The sequence below is a fragment of the Photinus pyralis genome, unplaced genomic scaffold (assembly GCF_008802855.1).
Source record: "Photinus pyralis isolate 1611_PpyrPB1 unplaced genomic scaffold, Ppyr1.3 Ppyr1.4_LG2, whole genome shotgun sequence".
Lineage (NCBI taxonomy): Eukaryota > Metazoa > Arthropoda > Insecta > Coleoptera > Lampyridae > Photinus > Photinus pyralis.
Genome location: NW_022170403.1, coordinates 44648570 through 44669756, shown reverse-complemented (window position 1 = coordinate 44669756; position 21187 = coordinate 44648570). Strand labels below are relative to the sequence as shown.

General features: G+C 34.9%; 1 protein-coding gene and 1 long non-coding RNA gene across 2 annotated transcripts in view; both read right to left on the bottom strand.

Annotated features, from left to right (window-relative positions):
• Positions 1–17980: 17980 nt before the first annotated feature.
• On the bottom strand, positions 17981–18882 carry LOC116164628. The gene is made up of 5 exons (XR_004143953.1): positions 18783–18882; positions 18619–18721; positions 18435–18563; positions 18143–18375; positions 17981–18088 (listed from the first exon to the last, which is right to left on the bottom strand). It is a non-coding gene; the product is annotated as an uncharacterized LOC116164628 (long non-coding RNA).
• An 866-nt stretch (positions 18883–19748) lies between these two features.
• LOC116164627 (eye-specific diacylglycerol kinase-like) overlaps positions 19749–21187 on the bottom strand; it is a 60949-nt gene continuing 59510 nt past the window's right edge. Inside the window, exon 3 of the mRNA XM_031478828.1 lies at positions 19749–19812. Coding sequence (XP_031334688.1) covers positions 19809–19812 — 4 coding nt within the window. The 3' untranslated portion in view covers positions 19749–19808. The remainder of the gene's footprint in view (positions 19813–21187) is intronic.

The following is a 21187-nucleotide window of genomic DNA, read 5'->3' as shown; positions in this document are numbered from 1 at the left end:
CTGAGAAGCGGAAGTTCAAAGAAAGGAAACAGTTGATAATTAGAAGCGACGGACGTTAAAGGAGGCTTTTTGCGTTTATTTAATCGTGGCCCTTTTTGGTAGATCTAAATCGAGCTTTTTTGGACATCAATCTAAACGGAAGTGTTTCCCCTGTGTTTACCTCTTTACGAAAAAGTTTAGTTGTGCTGTTGGGTATAGAGCGTTTGTCGCCGAAGAGAAGGTCTTCAAGTTACCAGTTAAAGGGGGTTTTGTCTACCATCGAAGGGTCAATACTATAACTGGAATTACAAGAAAGGCAGTTCATTAAAATCGCGATTCAAGTTAAGATAAAGAAGCAGAGTCTATGAAGTTTGGTGTTTGTGTTGCGTTTAAAAAAATCGCAATTGACCGAAAATTTTGAATTATTGACACTTTAAAATAATTAAGATTTGCTTTAATTCTATGCGATCGGTTGTGCGTGGTACATGATTGTTGGCCCTGAGTGCTTGTTTTTCTTTCATCCTGATTGTTTTATGTTGAATAAATTTGTTTCGTCTGTAAATGATTGGTTTTGTGATTAATCGAGTCCGAATTACGACCTAGGTTAGAGATTTCATGTCAAATTTTTTCACTTGATACTTGATATATTGTGAACACCTCCATTTTAGAACGCTGAAGTAATAGGTTTTACAACATCTTAGATTTAATCTACAGTTTTTTTAAACGTTTATTAGTACTTGCTGTTTTGTTTTTTAACAAGCAGCCGTGATATTTGTACGAGTATGCCTGTTATCGCCAAGGAATTGTTTAAAGTAAATTACCATCCATAAATAAACAAGGGTGTTGAACTTCTCTGTTGAGTTACTGAATCGTTGAATTTACGAAAACGTTAATCCAAGTAAGAATAATAATTTTATCAACAATTATAAAAGTCGTTAATACGACGCTACGCTATCAAAGACATTTTGATTTGGTTGCGAAATAAACCATCCAAATCATTGTATTAACAATAATATCTTGACTGCTAAATTCCTCCTGATGTCGTATTTAAAAAAACCACCTTTCTTCTATTTCGTCTTCGATCCTGTAATGAGAAAGTTTCCAACCGTATTATTGTGTTAGCATCATTGTCCAACCTGAAGCTTATAAGGTTTTATTTCGTAATTTTATCTCTTATTATTCTGAATACTTAGAATTTAGAAAGTAAATTTGTCATTTGAAATTCAATTAGTTTGACGTTCAATAGAAAATACTATCTCCAAATTCAGGTGTCCACTCTGTTTATGGAAAAATGAATATTTTCTGTAAAAATGAGGTATCATGGTGTATTTTGTTGCTAGATCTAAGGTAAACTAAGAATATTTCATTTAAAATATGTTGGCCACGTTTTTCTTTTGCAATATAATTATTTAGAATTTCCTAAGGAAAAGTTGTAAAACAGGAAATGTTACTGAGAGAGAGTACCGTAAATTTTTAATCAATATATTCAAACCGTTACGGTAATTTGGTGTTTCATTTGGAGGAAAATTAACAGGAAAAAGGAGAAGTTATACAGCAAGTAATTGTGCAGTTTGTCGTTACGAGCGAGCCGAGATAATTACAGAAATTTGATAAAGAATCCATATGATGCCAAAGTAAGAAAGTTCAAAACCCTTAAATAAAATAGGAAAGCCCTATTTGAGTATTCGTGACAATAGCGATACAGATCAACCGTCATGTTACAATACTTGCATATCGTTGCTCACATTTATCTAAACTTCATGCTGTGATGGGTTTCCTTTTATGTAATAATTGTAATTTGAGTAACAACGTTGTGTAAATGAGGGGGTAAATTCCGAAGTTCCCACTATAGCATTAAATGCATACCATACCTATAGCAAAATAACAATGTTTAGCTATTCACTTGCAAAACTTTTGAAATAAAAGAACTTAATAAAATTTTAAGAAAGAAATTCAAGTTTGCTTGTGATACGAATTGTGAAACAAAAATTTTTAATATCGTAGAGGGCACTCACTACATTTATGTATAAAATCTTCCAAGGTACGACACTAAAACAAAAATGGCATGAAGGAAAAGCATGTTAAATTTTTTAGAGAGAATGTGGAATGTGTTTTGGTAAAATGCCTTGACTAACATTTACATATTGCGTGGGTAATGCCATATGCGATGAATATAAACAAAAAGTTTAGCTTTAGTGCAAACTTTCGTAAAATTGAGTTGTGATTTATGGAGGTACTTCGAGCATTTTTGACTGCTACCAACTCCATGTAGCAAATTAAACTACGTAAGCAAATTGAAAATCGTTACGCCCCGTACGGAGTTACTAATTCGATTTTGAGCGAAATATATCTGCTCCAATTATTCGCAGAAATATGGTTCGTTTGACGATGTTTTCGATGTTAAAAACGTTTCAGTGAGGGTATTGATCAATATCAGTCGCAAATAAATTCGCGATAAATACGATGAACTTCCAAATCACAGTTGATTCATTCAATTCGGTCAGATAAATAATTAATGGTGCCAATTGTACTGGAAATGTGTGCTTGAGACACTTGAACATAACATTATATTCAGCTGGTTTTCGATGGGATCAATATTCGGTAATTATTGTACTGTTATAGGTACCATAATTATCGCTGCTGCTGACGGTGCTGATAGCCAAATTTAAATTGAAGTCGTAAATGTTCTAGTAAAATTGGCATGGATCCTTTGTTATCTCGATAATAATAAACTTATACTTAATAACTCTAATAAGTCTAATGTCTGTCTGTGTCTTTTCCTATTATAGAAATGAATAAACCCAAAGAGAAAAATTGCTTTATCGTTCCATTAGTGCCTACTTATATTACTTCCAATTTTGTAAGTAAAGAACTTTCGAACATTGTTTTAAAATTCAAAACAGGATTTTCCGAAAACAACGTTGAATACGGACTTTGGTGAGCACTTCATTTTTCGAGTCCAACTATCTCACGAGAGCCAGAAAATACGTACGAGAGTACGTGTAAATGCTGTACCGAAGCACTTGTTTTCCGCGTTGAAATTACCAGTTTTAGTTAGTGATCACTCTGTAGATGATCATCACACAGTACCAAGGAGCCTTTCAAGTTGTGCGCCTCGTTACGAAAATTATGGCTCCGAAAATATGTATTTCTGTGTAGAAGTGGGAAACATAAGGTAGAAATTAGTGGGTTAAGTTAAGAAATATAAGAGGCCGTATGTAATTTGCCATTTGAATCCTTTCCCGTATGAATATTTAAATTGTTTTTATAGTCTTCAAAAGCTGTCTTGCCAAGGAATCAATCTCATTAAGTTTTAGGTTCGTTAATTACACATTAATCGATTTTATTTTTCTAATGCTATACGAAAATCCAGCATTAAACTAGCAAAGTTGTGGAAACGTGGTTACGTCACATTTCAAGGACCAAAAGCCGAATTTGGAGAATTCATTCCGACTATTTGAACACGTATAATTAACCGTAATTACTTGAATGTGTTACAGAACAGCCACCGATTAAGAGGAGATTACATCCGTGCGCCCTTAAAAAACTTGAATTTTGACACCGGTCCCGTATTTTTAAGACGTCTGGTAAGGACGCAATTAATTAAAAAGCTGTAATTTATGGATATAGATAACCGAATACGCCGACCGATTTGGTTAACCGAAACGTAAAATCTTTATGCATCCTTTACCTTTGGTTTTAAAGTAGCCGTATTTAAATATATTTCCGCCTTTTGCATTTTCTCCAGTTACGTTTTGTAAATATCGTATTAAATTTAGATATTTTCGTAACTTTATTTTGCATTCAGAGCGTCTAATTTTTGCTTTTAAGGTAAACTTGTAGCTACTTTTTGATTCACTAATTATCGTAGAAGGGGGGGAGGGGGGAGTATTTTGTCGCTTTCCTGCATTTGCTTTCCTGTAGAAACCACTACCGAATCCGACTATTTCCGGTTCCTGCTCAGGGAAATTAATAACAGACCAGTGATATGGTATATTCCTAAAGAAAGGTCTCGCTCTTGGACAGCTGCTACTTCATAGGTGACAGATGCTTTCCTTCTAATGATGAGATAAGGACCATCGCAACTAGTTGCGAATTTTGCTATGTGACCATGTTTGCGCTGCCTGAGAGGTTGTATTTTCACCCAAACGTAGTCGCTAACAGCGTAACTTGATCCTGGCGATGCTTTAGAATCTTTAATCTCTTTATAATAATCCTGGTGGTATTTGTGCATCTTTTTCGCATGTCTCAAATAATCGCTGATTCTAAACAGCAAACGTGTGTTATCCAACACGAAGTTCTCACTCTGCATGATATGCCTCAAGTCTCGTCTAACGTCGCTGGGAGTTCAACTGTCTCTATCCAGTGCGAAGGAAGGGGTATCTTCTATTATGAACGTCCATCGATACTTACCCTTCGTCTGTCTCTGGTAGAGGTCCAAAAACATCCATGGAGATGACATCGCGAAGCGTTGTTGCATCACCGGAGTCTGGAGCAGTCCTTCGGCTTTTTGTATCGCTGGCAGTCTCTGCATTTCCGGATATAATCCTCCATATCTTTGTGTATCCCGTACCAAAAGTAGGACAGAGACCTCGTCTTTTTCTATGACGGAAATGCGTTGTGTCGGCCTGTCATGCGTGTACCAACACCTTTTTGGCACGTCGATGACGATTACGGACTCTTCAATGACATCTACTTCTAGCCCTAGTATGGGCTATAAATTCTTTATGTTTATATAACTTTACATTGTTTTAGCGGTTATACGTAGTCATTTTATGAACATGACCGAAAATGTACTTGAACTATCCCCTTGATGTACGCGCAAAGTTTTAATTACTTCTCGAACGAAAAGGTTTTATTATTTTCGCTTTTGCACGGTTATTCTAAGTTTAATTAATATGCTAAAAAAGTAAAATGAAAACCGGTGTTGGGAATATTTGCTAAGTCTCAATATAAAAAGATTTCTTTGTGTAAATTTAAACTGCATGTGGTGGGCGTGGTATAAAATAAAAACCCCCGAGTCTTCTCAAATGTAGCATTCTCCACCCAACTTAATAATCTATTATTGTCAACATGAAATTCAAACTTGAGAGACATGAGGTTAATGATTTATTCGTAAAATTATGGAAGATGGAACTGAGCGCTAAAAAATGAAGCGTGAAACAACGTGGACTCTATTAAAATATGCATTTGGATTTGTATTTTGACGATCGTTAAGGGTCACTTCTTCCAGTAATACCGGCAACTCCTGTTCCAAGAAACGTAAGTAAAAACGTCCATTTAAAGGTTTATTACAAAAACATTTACATAAATATAAGGTTGTGGAGTACCTATGGCTCCCCACATATTAACGGACCAATGGTTTTTGTGTTGAACTTCACAGACCCAATGAGGATTCTCGGTTGCATAATAATGCACATCGTGTCGATTATTGAGCATTACTTATAAATGTAGGATCATCTTTATGCTTTATAAATTTTAAAAAAGGTTTGGGTTTACCTAAATTTTCCCACGTAATCATTGACTTTAAGTGCCGCGTCTTTGAAAATTTTCTTCGCCAAGTTCCCGATGTAACTCAATGTGCCATGGAATTGATGGTATAAGGCAAGGATGCTATAGAATATTATATATTATTATATTATTATATAGCATCCTTGGGTATAAGGTATTAATTAAGCTGAATAAGGATAACAAAAATAATTTAATAATGGTAATTAAAACGACCCAGAGGTGGTGATTTAGGCAAAGAAACTTTCTATTACATCGATTTGAAAAGTGTTTAAAATTAAGACGTTCTAATTCTACTTCTGTAAATAATCGCGTTTTATGCCAAAGTGAAAGAAACCGTTTATTACAGAACAAAACGCAAGTAGATAAATTGCGTCTTTTATGTTAGTCTATTTATATGTATAAGAAAATTAAGCTATTAATCAGTTACACAAACTTCATTATCTACGTTAAAATTGACGCATTGAAAATATGCAGTAGTGGGGATGGTATAAAATATACCCCAATCACATACCTTTATATATGAGAGGGAATAGTACATTATATATCAAGGTAGAGAAGTCCACTATTATTGCCTGAGCACCAAGATTACATCTCGAGGCGCTTGCGCCGAGGGGTGTAAGGTGCGAAGGCAATAATAGACTTCTCTACCGTGGTATATATACTATTTTTTTCACTACTAGCACTTGAAATCCTCTAAATTAACATATTATATTGATAAGAGAGTTAACGGTTGGACAGAATTATTTGTTTCTTAATTTAACATGTCAATCAAGTACGTGGAAGTACAAGTCAAACAGGCCGTATTTTGTCATTGAGATTTTTCAAAGAGTAATTTCGTTCGAATTTTTTCAAAATGTGATAATTTTAGGTATGTAATTTCTCTGGAAATTGCGAATGGTGGCAATTATTCGTTTTAGAGAACTTGTCTAAACGTTCATTGAGCGAAATTTCGGGTTGTGTTTTCTAAAAGTGACAGCGTGACAGTTCTCATTATTGACTACTGGTTAATAATGTCCACATTATTAACCACTTTGAACAACTGCCGAGAAAGCCTACTTTACAAGTGGAAAAAAGGTTAATAATCATGTCATCAGACGCTAGTAGTGAAAAAACAATATTTAAAAAATACCTAACACATTACCTTTGCTTATTGGTTATGACTAAACAAAGATACACTTTCTGCTACACTTAATCGAAACTGAAGATCCAATTGTAGACCACCGTTTCGACAATAACCACTAACAATACTGTAACGTAAACAACTGAGGGGGCGTTATAGTCCAGTCATTCTAGGAAATATAGAAAAAATAATTCGTGTAGTTCCAATTTTTTCGGGACTGTATGGTAGAAGGTCTCCTGATGATTGTGTAATAAAGTTTCGGTGCCGCCGGGGGGAGGGGAGTGGGTTGAAGGTACAGTTTTGCTGTTTTTCGGCTATATTTCGAAAATGGTGGGTCGTGGTAATAGTATATTATTCAACGAGTGAGAAAGTTGGCAATTATTCACGAAGATAAGATTTGCGCCACGAGTCGAAGACGAGTGGCGTAATTTATCTGAGTGAATAATGCCTTTCTCACGAGTTAAATACTATACTTTTTCTACTTGTATTCAATAATTACAGTAATAATAACATTATGCATAATGGTTTTATTTTGTCATCAAACAATTGACAAAATTAGCAATGTACGTAAAATCCGGAGAAGTTAGAATTATATCGTCGTCACTGCTCATCATGATTGCACTACTGTCCATTTTTACGTAATTTTCACAAAACTGATTTCTCGTAATTTGTTTGATTGGCATTAATGTTTGACAACTGAATTTATCACGATCCGAGATCTTGATTTTTGCTACACACATGTTTCCAAGGCAACCCTACAATGTGAGCTGAAGAGTAATGACAAACTCGGAATACGATTGACAACAGTTGAATAATGAAAACATATTGAATAATAGATAACTTTCTCAATTAAAAACGCATCAGTATTCTACCTATTATTTAATATGAGTAGAAAAAAATTATTATCAAAAATAGAAGCTCATAAAATTTTCTACAACTTTGTTTCTATACATTTTTTAAAAAAACGAATCGTTTTTCAGCTACGGGCTCTTGAAGGTAAGAAATTTTGAAAAAACTCATGTTTTCGGTCGAACTTTTCTTCGAGCTCAATGCCTGTTCACTTAACCATGGTTGTAGGGAATTACATTTCCTTCAAGAATCATTGACATGTGTGGTGTAACATGCTTCCACAGTTCACCTACAACAAAAATGAAGTTAAATTTTGCGAGTGAAGATAATGTCCATTTCATGTACAATTCCTCTCCATGAGGATCATTTACGTCCTCTTCATCTTCTTTCAGGATTGGCGGAGAGATAAAACAGCCCCCTTGGCAGTTGGCACGGACAATGATACAAAATATACCAGCCTTCTTGCACCCACAGCTGACAAGGATGTTAAAAGATAATCTTTTAACATCGTTGCCAACTTTTTTATTATAAGAGTAATGTATTACAAAATCAGTCTACTCAATGTTGTGATCACCAGTTTCGGACCAATATAATAAATTGTAAGTACTTGTAATCGGTAGTATCGAATATTCACATTAATATTTTCAGTTTCTGATGAAGGTTGCAACGCCAACCGAAATATATAAAATTCATTTAATAAAGATCTTTACATTTTGGCTTACCACCTTAAGGCTGGACAGTACACCCGTTCCGTTGCCCGAAAACGCGTGATTTCGTTCCACGATATCTTAATTCTGAGTGAAGTTGAAGAAGGGGTCGAATATTCCTGTGAAAGGTGAATGCTTTAGCTAGACAATAACGCCGGGGTTTACTAAAATGTTTTAAAATAATCTTTTTTTAAGGGCAACGTCGAGGGCTGTTAGGGTGTCATATTTTGGAAAAGAAAAAAGGAAATAAATTTTCCTGGCGTTATTGCCTAGATATTAAGTTTACGAACGTATCTTAATTTTGGAAATTGTTCCAACTTCATTTATAGATAAGTTATCTTGGAAAAACAACTTAAAAGTTTTTCTAAAAAGCGCTAAAAGATAGCTTCCGCCGGGTGGCTGGTTTTATACAGATAGAAAATGTTCATTATAATTGGACTAAGTTTATGTTTTTACCATCGAACACAAATTAATATTATAAATAACCAAATTTGGGGATTGAGAATAGGCAACTTTACATACTCCGTTCTGTATGTACTGTCCAGCCTTAACGCCTACTGGACTAGGACTTCCCCCATCTTAAACACTTTAAGGAGTAATGCATAGCGGTCTAGTTGACTATCGTTCGCAGTTCGTAAAAGACAAAATATGAAAGAACAAACTACTGTCACTAGTTTAATACTGCGCGCAGGTTTTTACACGAACGAGAAAAAAATAAGTTCTTTAATTACAAATTGCTTGACTTACACTCATTATCGGCTGTGGTACATTGTTCCGGGGATAAATATATAGAGCGACGTACGCCCCTTACGATGAGTGATGATACGCAGTCATTATTTTGTGTCGGAAAGCATACCGATTTCGAAGGCGATTAATAAGAATCCAATGTTGTTTGTATTCATTTTCACGTTAGTAAACTACGGTGGAATGCAAAAAAGCACTTACATATTACTTTAATGTTCAACCTAAAAGGGACATCCGAGGAGACATCATATTCAATCGAAAATGTCCGTGTTAAAAAAATTTGATTTTTGGTGTTGAAATGTACACGTAAACAAAAACTACCGTACATAGTATAATCATTTAAATTTAAGTTTTAAATTTTATTATATATTAATAAATAAGATAATTGCAAATCATTTGAGTATGGATATTAATTCAATTGTGTCGTCGTTTGTTCATAAGTAGCATTTGGGGTCTGGTGGTTCTGATAAATCAAAACTGTTCGTTTTACATTATCACTATTTTCTAGTGTATAATTCATTGATGAAAAGATAAAAAAACAAAATGAAAATGGTATATACTCTGACAGTCAGGCTGACAGTTTATTAAATATCATGACCCCGAATGAAAATTTCCCTACGCTGATGCGGTTTCCATGAGCACCCTTTAGCGTATTATTATATTCAAGAGTGAATTTTTAGTACTTATAGGTACTTGTCCTTCATTCACCTAACCTACTAGAGTTATGCTTATTATTCTTCACAGAAGACAAACTATAGAAACGTTAAAATTCCCTCTAATATCATAAGAGCTTTTTTTTAATTTAGTCTCCCAAGTATAACATGAATTTGCATGCAATAACCTTATAAACTTTTTACGAAAAGTCAAGCTGCGTATAGTATAAATAACGATCCAATTTGCTGGAACGTTTTCGGCACGCAATGGAATGGTCTTTTTCTTTTAACCTAAAACGAGGAAGGCCTGCGTTGTTGTTCATCAGAATTAATGCACTCGCTTCATCGAGTCTTCAGAGTTGTGTTGGGTTAATTAATATACGTTGAGTAATGTGAAACGTTACGAATTTGAAATTAAGCCCCTAAGTTTATTGTCGGTTTTATTTTGTGCATTTCTTTATTTACTGAAAATGGTATCGTAAGCAAAATTTTTCAATGTAAGGTTTTCTTATATATTGAGTACCTTTTTTACGCCTGGCCGCACTTCCCGATCGCGGTATCTAAAGTGAAACGAAATCCCAAATACATTTTAAATTGTACCGTTTGTATCCTTTTACCGATTACCTATACTTACACCACTGAATAGTGAAATTTATACTAAGTGAGGTGTTACAGCTTTGTTAAATAATTAATTGTGTTTAATATGGGCCAATCTCGAGGCCAATCTACAATGTGTACAAAGATAGAAGCTCTCGAAGGACGACATCTAAAAACAGGATAATTAAGGCATATCAGAAAAATTAATTTAGAATTGTAGCCGATAGGATATTTGACATCCCTTTTGAATTTTAGTTTCCAATCCGTTTAAGTTTGTCTGTGAAATAAGCTTTCTTATTTCATGCAAAAGGGGTGGGATTATTTTTCCGTTAACTTACTGTTATGAGCTTAACCACAAAATCATTATACGCGCTCCTTTATATTTTTAAACGACACTATTTGTTAACTTTCCTAATATAGCATGAATAGAGAAGGGATTTCAGGGTCCATTTTTAAAATTTATTTTAATATATTGCAAATGTTAAATGTATAGTTTCCTTCCGCGGTAGTATACTCAACTATTTGATCCACGGGCTGTCTCCCGTTGCATTACAACTGTACTTAAATTTGAGATTGTTTACTGTAATAGCAGGGATTTAACGATGATTTATTAAGACAATGATTTTTTTAAAGAGATTAACCAATTAATTTTATTGATTAACAATAAAATTACTAACCTTGTAAAAGTGGATCTTCCCGTAAATAAACAGTTGAAATCTGGAACAGCAATTGGGTAGATCTTAATCACGGTCCGTATACTAAACGATTGCCTCACTCGCTACAGTTTGTGGGCGCGGAGTGAGAGGGGAAATTTCCGAAAAATTTTATCCGCAATTTCCGAAAATTCGGTAGCTGCGATTCTCAGAGCTTAATTAATTCTTACTTTTCATATCGGACTGATCTCCCCTTAACTGAGTAAAATTTTGAACGCCTACAATGGTGATTATCTTCAAAATGGCGATGTTCCTCATTTCTTAGTGTATTTCTTCCGCAAGAGGGTTATTCTAAAAGCCGTTAATTATTGCCCATTCACCCCAAAACCAGCTGAATCAAAGGTTTTTACGGTACGAGCTTATCTCACGTTTACAGAGAAATCTAACCTTATCTGCCTATTAAAAAATACGTAATTTCACCCCGATATATTACATCATCATGACCAACAGAAAGAATTCTAGCTTACTTATTTCTGCAGGAACAAAATTCAAAAATTTAAAGTAATTTTCTATTATCCAATATCCCAAAAAAAGCTAATAGATGAATCGAGAGAGCTTGAGGGTCAACACAACTTGGACCATGGAAATATATTGAAAAACGTAGGTACTTCATATTTCAATTTTGATCATGAGAAATTTTTTTTATATATCGCTTTTTAAACAACCATAATTAATATGTATTAAAATCCCCTTAAAAGTTATTGTCCTATGAGAATATTAAAACTAAACTGTCATTTATTATTATATTTTTTTTAACTGTACTTTAATATTGAAATTAATGTCACTCATTACCGGAGTTTAATATAAATAACTTACACAGTACCTCGATAATGAATGGAGCAAATTCATCTACCATTCAGGTCTTTATTCTCTAGAAAAATCCTCGGACACTTTGGTTTGTACTTTTTGTTGTGCGTTTCTTGCCAGGTTTTTTGCACTAAAAGTGTTGTACGGCGTAGTGACTTCCTAGACGAAACATTTACAATTCTATCTCCGCTGTCATGCCAATCGTCACCTTTAAATTTTCAACACTATGGAAGTGGAAAAACGGAAAAATCCGTGAGGCCATGGAATTGTACAGAAAAAAGTTAATAAAGCTGTCAGAAAGAGAGGCGTTCAGGGATTGAGGACAAATTTGCCACGCCATAAAACTGAACAATAAAATAAACAAAATACAAGGCGATTATTTAAACAAATTAAGCATCTCAAAATTCTAATACGTACAAATCAACATTCACTTTAAATTCAAATAATATGATCGAATTTGTGTTCAATCGACCACATTTAACCTTAAAAAATTGAAAATGACACTACAGGATGACCCATCATTACTATACCGCATTTATTATTAGAAGATAGTAGATGGAGCTGCGTTTAAAAAAAAGCACACAGCAAAAATATAAAACGGCACCAAATTGGAAAAATATAAATATAAATCAAACGATTTCACGCTAGGATCTTTAAAATTGACTGCTAATAACAATTCGACAGTTTAGTTGGCAACGGAAACTAACAAAACAAAATTATAATATAATATAGGTACTGACCCTAATAAAGATCTCCCCATGACGGAATTTAGACAACACATAAGACCGTAAATAGTAAAGAGTACCGTTTTATGAGGGCATACGTAACGAAAAAGCGGCCATTGGAAGAGAATTTAATAAATTTTCAGAAATCATCAAATAAAGAGGCAAGGTCTACGATTAGTTGGCTGTTAATATTTGAACCCAATAAAATATTTTGTTGGGAAATATAGTAAATACATAAAGCATCAACAATATATCTTGCAGCCCATCTTGAACGACCATTATTTTAAATCGAATGGACGTTGTCGCCAAGCAATTTAAAATATATACCATCCACATCCATGTAATTAACAATCTCATCGTTAGAAAAAATAAAATGGAAATTTTAGGCAGTGCCTTAAAATAGCATATTATGAAACAAGTGTTTAAACTACGTGCAAGGGCTTTAAAGACCAATTATACACCCGTTTCTTATAGTATTTTTTTTTAATTACACCTGCAATTTAAAAATAAGGGAAATACAATAAAATCATGTTGACGTTGAAACTGGAATACATTTCTAAATAAGCGGGCTGCTTGCTTATTCGTAATTCAATGATTGCCATGGAAATGTCACGTGATGTTTGCTTATAAAAATCACATTAAAAAATTACTTTGGTTGAAAAAGATAACACACGTCCATTCAGTGGCTTGTTGCATAAGCAGAAGAAAAGATAGTACCTGCAAAATCGAATTGCAAACGCCTATTATAAAGAATACGAAAAGTTGGCGTGGATGAGTAGGAACCATCTTTTAAACAAAGTCTTAAATGCTTGCATATATGAAAGAAATGTCAAACGTATGTAGATCTTCTATCGTTTGTTGAATTTATTCAAAATTCCAAACAATGCTCCGATTAAAAAATGGAACAGATTTGACGTCATACCCTAAATTACGTGCATTTCAGAAACCTTCCAGCAAAGGATACGACTTAAAGACTTGTTTCCGTTTACAGAAAGCGGCCTGAGAGAATATTTTATTTCATTCCCAGATTCATACGTTATGTTTGAAGTAACATCAACAACGTTTGTCCGCTTAAATCAATGTGAACGAGAAAGGCGCTTCACCACGGGTAAACGCGCAACGGCCTTTAATCTCCTGTTTTCGCACGTTTAGGAGTGAGTTGAGGTCAGTATTGTTAATATTGAAAGACTTTTTGAAATTCAAGTCAACGGAATACAGAGCTCAAAAGAAAAGCAATCAAAAGTCAAAAAAATTGGAAAATCGTTAATAACTTGAAAACTTTTCATGCTGGGTATAGGGAAATGTGGTATCAAACGAATTAGATTTTCATGTTGATTTCGAAAATGCAATAAAATGCAGGGTGCTATCCACATCGAGTAAAACCGAAGGGAAAACGATCATGATAATATTTTCTATCGATAGATCATAATATGTTGGTATGCACATTTTCAGACTTAAATAGGTAACGGTTTGCGTGAAACAGGCTGCATAAGTATTTATTTTTCTATTACGAAATAGTATATTATGCAATGAGCATTTAATGACGTCTATTATGGCACAAGTGTGAGAATTACGAAACGAGCCTTGGCGAGTTTCGTAATGAATACGAGTGTCTTTATATCCATTAAATGCGAATTTCATACCTACACTATTTTTTCTATGACTATGATGATCTATAAAGAGATGATGCTACGATGCGATGGTTTCAAAAGCGGTTCAAAATTTGATATTTTTATTGTGTGCATTGAAACGCTTTCCCGCGGAGTGTCACTGTCAAACTTATTCAAGATGACCGCCGATTGAAACGAACCACCAATTCGTTATGCCCAGCAGTGTTGTCAAAACTAATACATTTTAGATCTGTCATTGTTATGGCCCTTTGATTTTCATAAATTATGCGTCGTGTTCCCGTGATGCTGCATTTCTATATTGGTCGTAAACTTGTATCCTAATGAACACTTGTATCGAAATGACTATCATTTAAGTACAGGTGGTAAATGTTTAATATATCAATTATAGTATAGGAGTAGAAAAACGCATTTCCATGACAGAGGCAGAGCAGACTACAGCTCTCTGCAGACGGGGACAATAGTGGCGTCCAGTAGTACTAGCCATTAATGGAGGCCAGTAATTATCCCTCTATTGTCCTCGTGTGCAAGGGTATTGCCGCTCCAACGTCCAGTAAGCTACTGGCGGCCACCAAAGTCAAACAGGTTTGAGTTTAGTGGACGCTGGGAGGGCTAGTTCGGGTCACGTGACCTAGTGGCTGCCATTATTGGACGTTGCTAAATGGGTACTGGCTGCCAGTGCGTCGCCGGACTCTGCTGGGAGAGGAACTAATTCAGTGTTTTTGTTGCTAAATGTGTCCCAAACCTGAGGAAGTACTTCTGGCATAAAACTAGAAATAGTGTTTGCTGGTATTCGAAACATGATTGCTAGAGTTTGGTAACTGTCACCACTAGCCAAAAATCTTAAGGCAATCTCTAGTTTTGGACGGGCAGGAATTGCGTTTCTCATTAGCGTATCCTTTTTTTTAATTTTAGGTTCAATTAGATTTAAAAGTTTTTTTTTTTGGGTTGGATCCATCGTTCCTCGAAATGGGGGTTGAAATATATTGTGTGATCAAAACTTGTAAACCTTCCCCATATAGTTAACTATATGGGGAAGGTTTAGAGAGTTTTGATCACACAATAGATTTAAAAGTTCGTTAAATTGTCCCACACCCATTCTTAAAATTCTCTTGAATTCCAGAGGATCCTCCTCGGCAAGTTCCCGAAATATTGTTGACGAAGCTCCGAGGCGATCTCTACGACCCACCCAGTCTTTCACCCTGCACGCCCTGTTTTTGGTTAATTTCTTTCAGTTCATCACTTAAACAATGGACAGTTTCACTTATAGCTTCATCAACACCTTTCTCGTATTCTTCGTCAACCTCCTCCATGTTCAGACACATCATATTGACAATAATTAAATTACAGTAATGTAATAAGGTTGCCCGAAACGTCACCACATCCACAATGAACAGACTAATGGCAACCATTAAAGTACATAATACTGGAAGCCAATACTGCCCTCATGTGGAAGCCTACTGTTCAGCCAGTTCACTGGCTGCCACTTCTGGCCGCTAGTACTGGACGCCACTATTGTCCCCGTCTGCAGAGAGCTGTACGTTTCCTGCCGCTTGTCACTTCACTGGCCGCACCGTCACTTTACCGATACCGGCCGCCTCTGTGACATTACTAATAGTTATTTATGCAATCAGGTTTATTCTCGTGCCACTTGTTAAGCGTTTTGTTTGTTAACTGAGCAAATTTGCTACGTCTAACAAAAATTGGTATTCTGGTAGCCGTTTTGTTTGGTTAGCGTAACAAGATGCCTAGCAAAATTGCTACGATTCTTACGCCATTTCTGAATTGGCGTTGGCACTTTGTTAACGTGAAATAACTCACACTACGGCTACAGATCACGATATTTTACAGATTATTTCCTGCATGTAATAAAAGAATTAGAATATGGTTACATGTCCATACTTCAACAATTAATTCGCAAACGTCAAAATTTTACCGCGGTTAAAAATGTGTTAAAATTGTATCGCTTCTGATTTTCCCTATTAAGGTACTTAGACGAACCACAAACTTGCGGTTGCTTAGATACGAAGAGTCGAAACTGTCTGCCTAATGTGCTAATTTCGAATGCACTTCTCTTCCGCGATGTCCAGTTTTGGTGCAAATTGTTTCGCGAATACTAAAACCGCTGTGAATAGGTATTTATTCTGGAAATAACCATGCCGAATATCCCGTGTGCTTAAAAATGGCTGATTAAATTTTGTGATTTTTCGTCAAATTGTTTTGCTACGAAGAAATACTTCAAGTCAATTTTTCACCCAAAATTTTAGGATATTACTGCTGATTCAAATGCTCATGAGTCACGAGTCATGAATAGGGACGAAGGTATAAGCACCAATCTCTATGTACCATCGAGATTATTGAGGTCCAAGGCGAGTGCTTCCTACAAATCATTTTTGGAAGGAACATCTTTCTTAATATTTGCCTCAAACAGCCGCCTTTTTTTCTGCAGAAAAGCAGATATTCCTGATATTGCACGCGAGTTGTTTTATCTTGAATTAAAAAATGAAAGTCCGAAAAGAACAAGTTAATAAAATAAAATAAACTCATAAAACATATCAAACGAGATAAGAGTAGATAAGCGTGAAGAATAATAGTAACGATAACTAAAAAATATAAAAATTTACAAAAATGTTTTAGGCGAATTCAACTATTTCGGCTCCAAATTGCAGCTACTATGTCGTGGAGAACAGCAGTTAGTTAATTTATTCAGGGCTGCAATTTCTTGGAGTTCTTTCAAAAAGAAAATGTTTTTCGAACTATTTGTGCGTATTTTCGGAATATACGGACAAGAAACGGCTACATTCATGCGGTATGGCGTAGCAAAACCGTAGCCACGCCCTTACTTGTTAACTCGCTTCTAGCAAAGTGCCACCAGAATTGCAAACGAACAAAACGACTTAACAATTTGTTAAACGCGACTTAACAAATTCGTTAAACGTAGCAAATTTGCTAAAATAACAATGCCACCCCAGATAGCACAAGGACATACAGTGGACGTCCAAGAGACGTCTGTATTGATCACTTTTCCGTCCATAGCCTGTCCACAATTGGTCCAGTTATGAGATTTTTTTGGTCCAAAATTAGTCTTTTTGTCAACAAATTGGACGTCCACATTACATACATTTTGTACGTACATAATACATTATATTAGGTCATACCATGTACATACTTTCAGTATGTACAATGTATATTCAGTATGGACCGAAGCTGGAGGTCATGTTTGATTGCTGCTGCCGACTGATCTATGGTCAGTATACTAAAGCGGTTGCCTCAGTGAAAGCAGTTTGTAAATGCCTGGCGTAATTCCAAATGTAAAAAAATGAATCGCATAGTTATTAGCTGATTTGTGTGTTGTATGTCAAATTGATTAGCTAATATGATATGGGTTTAATTTTTTTTACATTCAGAGCTACGTCACATTTCTATAAACTTCTGCGAATGAGGCAACCGTTTTAGTAAACAGACCGTGTGCTGTCTGGCGTTTTCCCTCAAAACTGAAGAGTCGAATGCTGAAGCATTATGCTTCCCATTGTTTGTTGAATATAGAAATGATTGTTTTTAGTTAACTTGATATGGAACAAGAAATTAAGAAATTTTATTTTAACTGTTACATACAAATTCAAAATAAATCTTATATAGATGTAGTGTTGGGTGAAAACTAAAAACAATATATTTTAAATATGAATTAATTTATTTTAAAAGTTAGGTCGAAAGAAGATAAAAGTAGACTTATTCTTTTTCATTTTTTGCCCTCTCTGCAGCTCTTTTAAGCCATTTCGAGATCTCCACCTCTACATCCTTGACAGTAGCTTGTTTATGAAGATGCATAGCAGATTCTACAAGAAATGTTATATAGTATAATTAGGTATTTATACCTTATGCAGCACAAAATGTACCTATCAACAAATGATTCATCTTAAGAATTTTAAAAGATTCTTTCTGTCGCTTTCCCAAGTAGCTGAACTTGATGCGAAGCTATTTGTAATTAATGTTCTCCCAGCTCTATAAATAAAGTCATACAAATGCTTCCCTCCTAATTGAGATACTTCATGAACCTACAATTAATAATGCAATGTATATAAATTTGCAGCAATTCAAGAACTACTCACTGCTTTTTAAAATGCTTTCTCATTTTCAATGAAGTAAGCTTCAAATTCTTTTAGCTTCTCGACACCATCAATGGGTAGGTTAAATTTAAGGGAAATGGATTCCGCATCTCCTGTTTCTACGTCAACCTGATGGTTTCTCAATAATACAGTCTCCATTTTAATTAAACTTTCCTTTATGTCCGTTACTACCAGCTGTAATAACTCTTGCTTTCTTGTGAGCCTTAACAATAGGTCTGCAATAGTAATCATAAACCAGTGGAGTACAAAAGAAAAAACTTATTTTAGCACTTACTATAAACATCTTTAACTCCAATTTCTTTTTGATTTGGTGTTTCTAGTGTATGGACAACGGTTTTGTCACAATTTTTGTCAAGCATAGGCTGTTGTACTTCGATATAAGTACGTTGTTGATCATTGCGCACTTGAAAAGTGTTTGCATTTATTTTTTTAAATTATAGGATATATTATAGGAATACCTTTTTGAGTTTTTCTACAAATTGGAGATGTAATCCTGAAAATTACCGCCAACAAATTTGAGGTTACGTACAAAATAAACCGCGAAAATACTTCATACAACGCCTGCAACAAATTATTTAAATTCATTCCTCATTTTAACTACTTGCAATTATTATTTGTTTACCTGTAAAAGTGTAATCCATAAAATAACTACACTACAACAAAACAAAGCATTAAACAAATGGAACCTGTAAAACACGTAACGGGACCATATATATTCTTCTCTTATATATATGAACGGGACGAGTGTCGAGTTCTACCAACTACGAAAAAATTAGCCGCCGCTACCAACAGTGTAAACTGTAAACGCGAATAGTAACACAAACCGAAGATATGGCGTACACTGAACAAACGGTGTTGTAGCAACATAGGACGTCTTAACACGTACGTACGATGGATGTACAAATTTGGTAATAAGTCTTACGCAACAACAATAACTCATAAATGGACGTACACGGTACATACGTGTACCTTACGTACATGGAACGTGTGCTGCTGTACGTATGATGGAAGTACATATTTAGTCCAAGGACGTATGTACTAATAACAGCTTAATAACGGACGTACATAAAACGAACTGTGCTATCTGGGGAGAGAATAAGACTGAATGAGTGTATAAATGAGGCGTTTTATTGGTGAGTGAGATGTTTAGTCCACGAGCGCAGAGAGTGGACTAAATTCGAACGAACCAATAGGTAATCGCCGATTTATACATGAATATATATATTAAAGTAGGTACTCGGCCCCTGCCTCGCACTTCAATATTTCCTCGCCAGTAATGTGTCATTTTCCGGACTTTTATGTAAGTAACTATTAATGTACCTACGCTTAAATCCTACCCTATATCTTGCATTACTCACTTCTATTTTTACGCAAGAGAGCGTCTAGGAATTTATTCAAGATTCATTGAACTGCTTAGTATTATAATAAAGTGAAGTGAAAGTGTATTTTCTTCTGGAGATTATTAACGAATAAAGGAAATGAACACAGAACCTAATTATCATGGCGAATCATCAGTAGCATTATGCAATTCGCTCTTATTGAAAGTAGAATTTAATTTTCAAGTTTCAATTATTTCAAAAAAGCATTAAGATATATACTACAAAACTCACCACTAGCCAAGGAATCGATAAAGATGATAAGAAGATCCTTACCTAAAACAGAAAAAATAATTAGTAACGCATGCGTAGTCACTATTAATAATTAACATCTCTCCCTGACGATGATATTCAAGGTAGTTCCTTAAAATATAAATAAACATTCGCTTAACCTCTATTATAGCTATCAAATCATAAAACGTGCGTATGTCATGGTGTTTGGTAATGACGTGGGTGGGGTTTTTGAATTCGTTTAGTGAAAGAGTACCTAATGATGGATTAGTGAACGAAGATACGAACTCACCGTATGGGGCAAAATAATGAGAGAGTGTGAAATACCATTGTTGTTCGTTGAAGAGACACCAAAACACGCAGAAGGTCACATAAATATTAAGTCGAATCATACGGATAATACCTATCAAAAACAAGGCAAAGTAAAACCGGCATGTATAAGTTCAAGCACTTGCACTAAACTAAAACAGGTAAACTACACCTTCATGAGAAAACTTCATTGTGACGCCTACTACATTCAATTAGTGTTTTTGTTTACAAGTTATATAATTATAGTTGACGTCAGCGAAACGCCGAATCAAAGACAATTTGTAAAGATTACAATTGCATTTCAGTGAACGGTCGATAGAATTTCCTAAAGTTTGTTTAATTAATTAAACAAAAGGGCTAAATTCACATGCGAACTTACTGATCATAAAGTTGCTAATTACGCAGTTTACTAACAAAGCCCGGGGGCCGTATTAATTTGTCTGAATAAGGACAAATACCATTTAATAACTCGTTCGATTGAAGGTAACACAGCATTGATGAAACTGTGTCAAGCTTGTCGAGCACGAGTTGCTACAGAAGTGCCCAGAACGTAGTGTAAAATAAACGAGGAAAAATTTATACATTGACGAGGGACTAAAACTCAGAGTTTCTAATCAACCTATTCTAAAATATTCTTATTGTTCATCAATATAACAAAGCCTGTTTAATTACTCCATTGTATTTGTTGGCGAAGAAATGGAACGAAGAATATTTGTGCTTACGTCACCTAACGAGCTTTTTCTTTTATTTACTACGTACGTATGTACCTACATACCTTTAATGATGTTAGTTGTTCAATATGATGTTTCCGTTACGGTTGGAAACCTTCATTGTTTGTTTGTTATGATTTGGACGTATGAACGCATTGTATTGGTTGAATCATTAAAGAAAAAAAATCAAATTATAATATATTTTCTGTACCTTAGCTTAGTGAAATTTGTAGCGGTCACAAATAATTATTATGTTAAGGAAATAAATGTTCACTTTCTACATCCAGTTTCTAAGCGTTCTTGTGCATCGGCGTTTTCCAAACGAAATCGCGGCGCTTCCGTATCGGTTTTTCTGGACGGCTACCAACACATTAGATAAAAATGGGGGGGGGGGGGGAAAA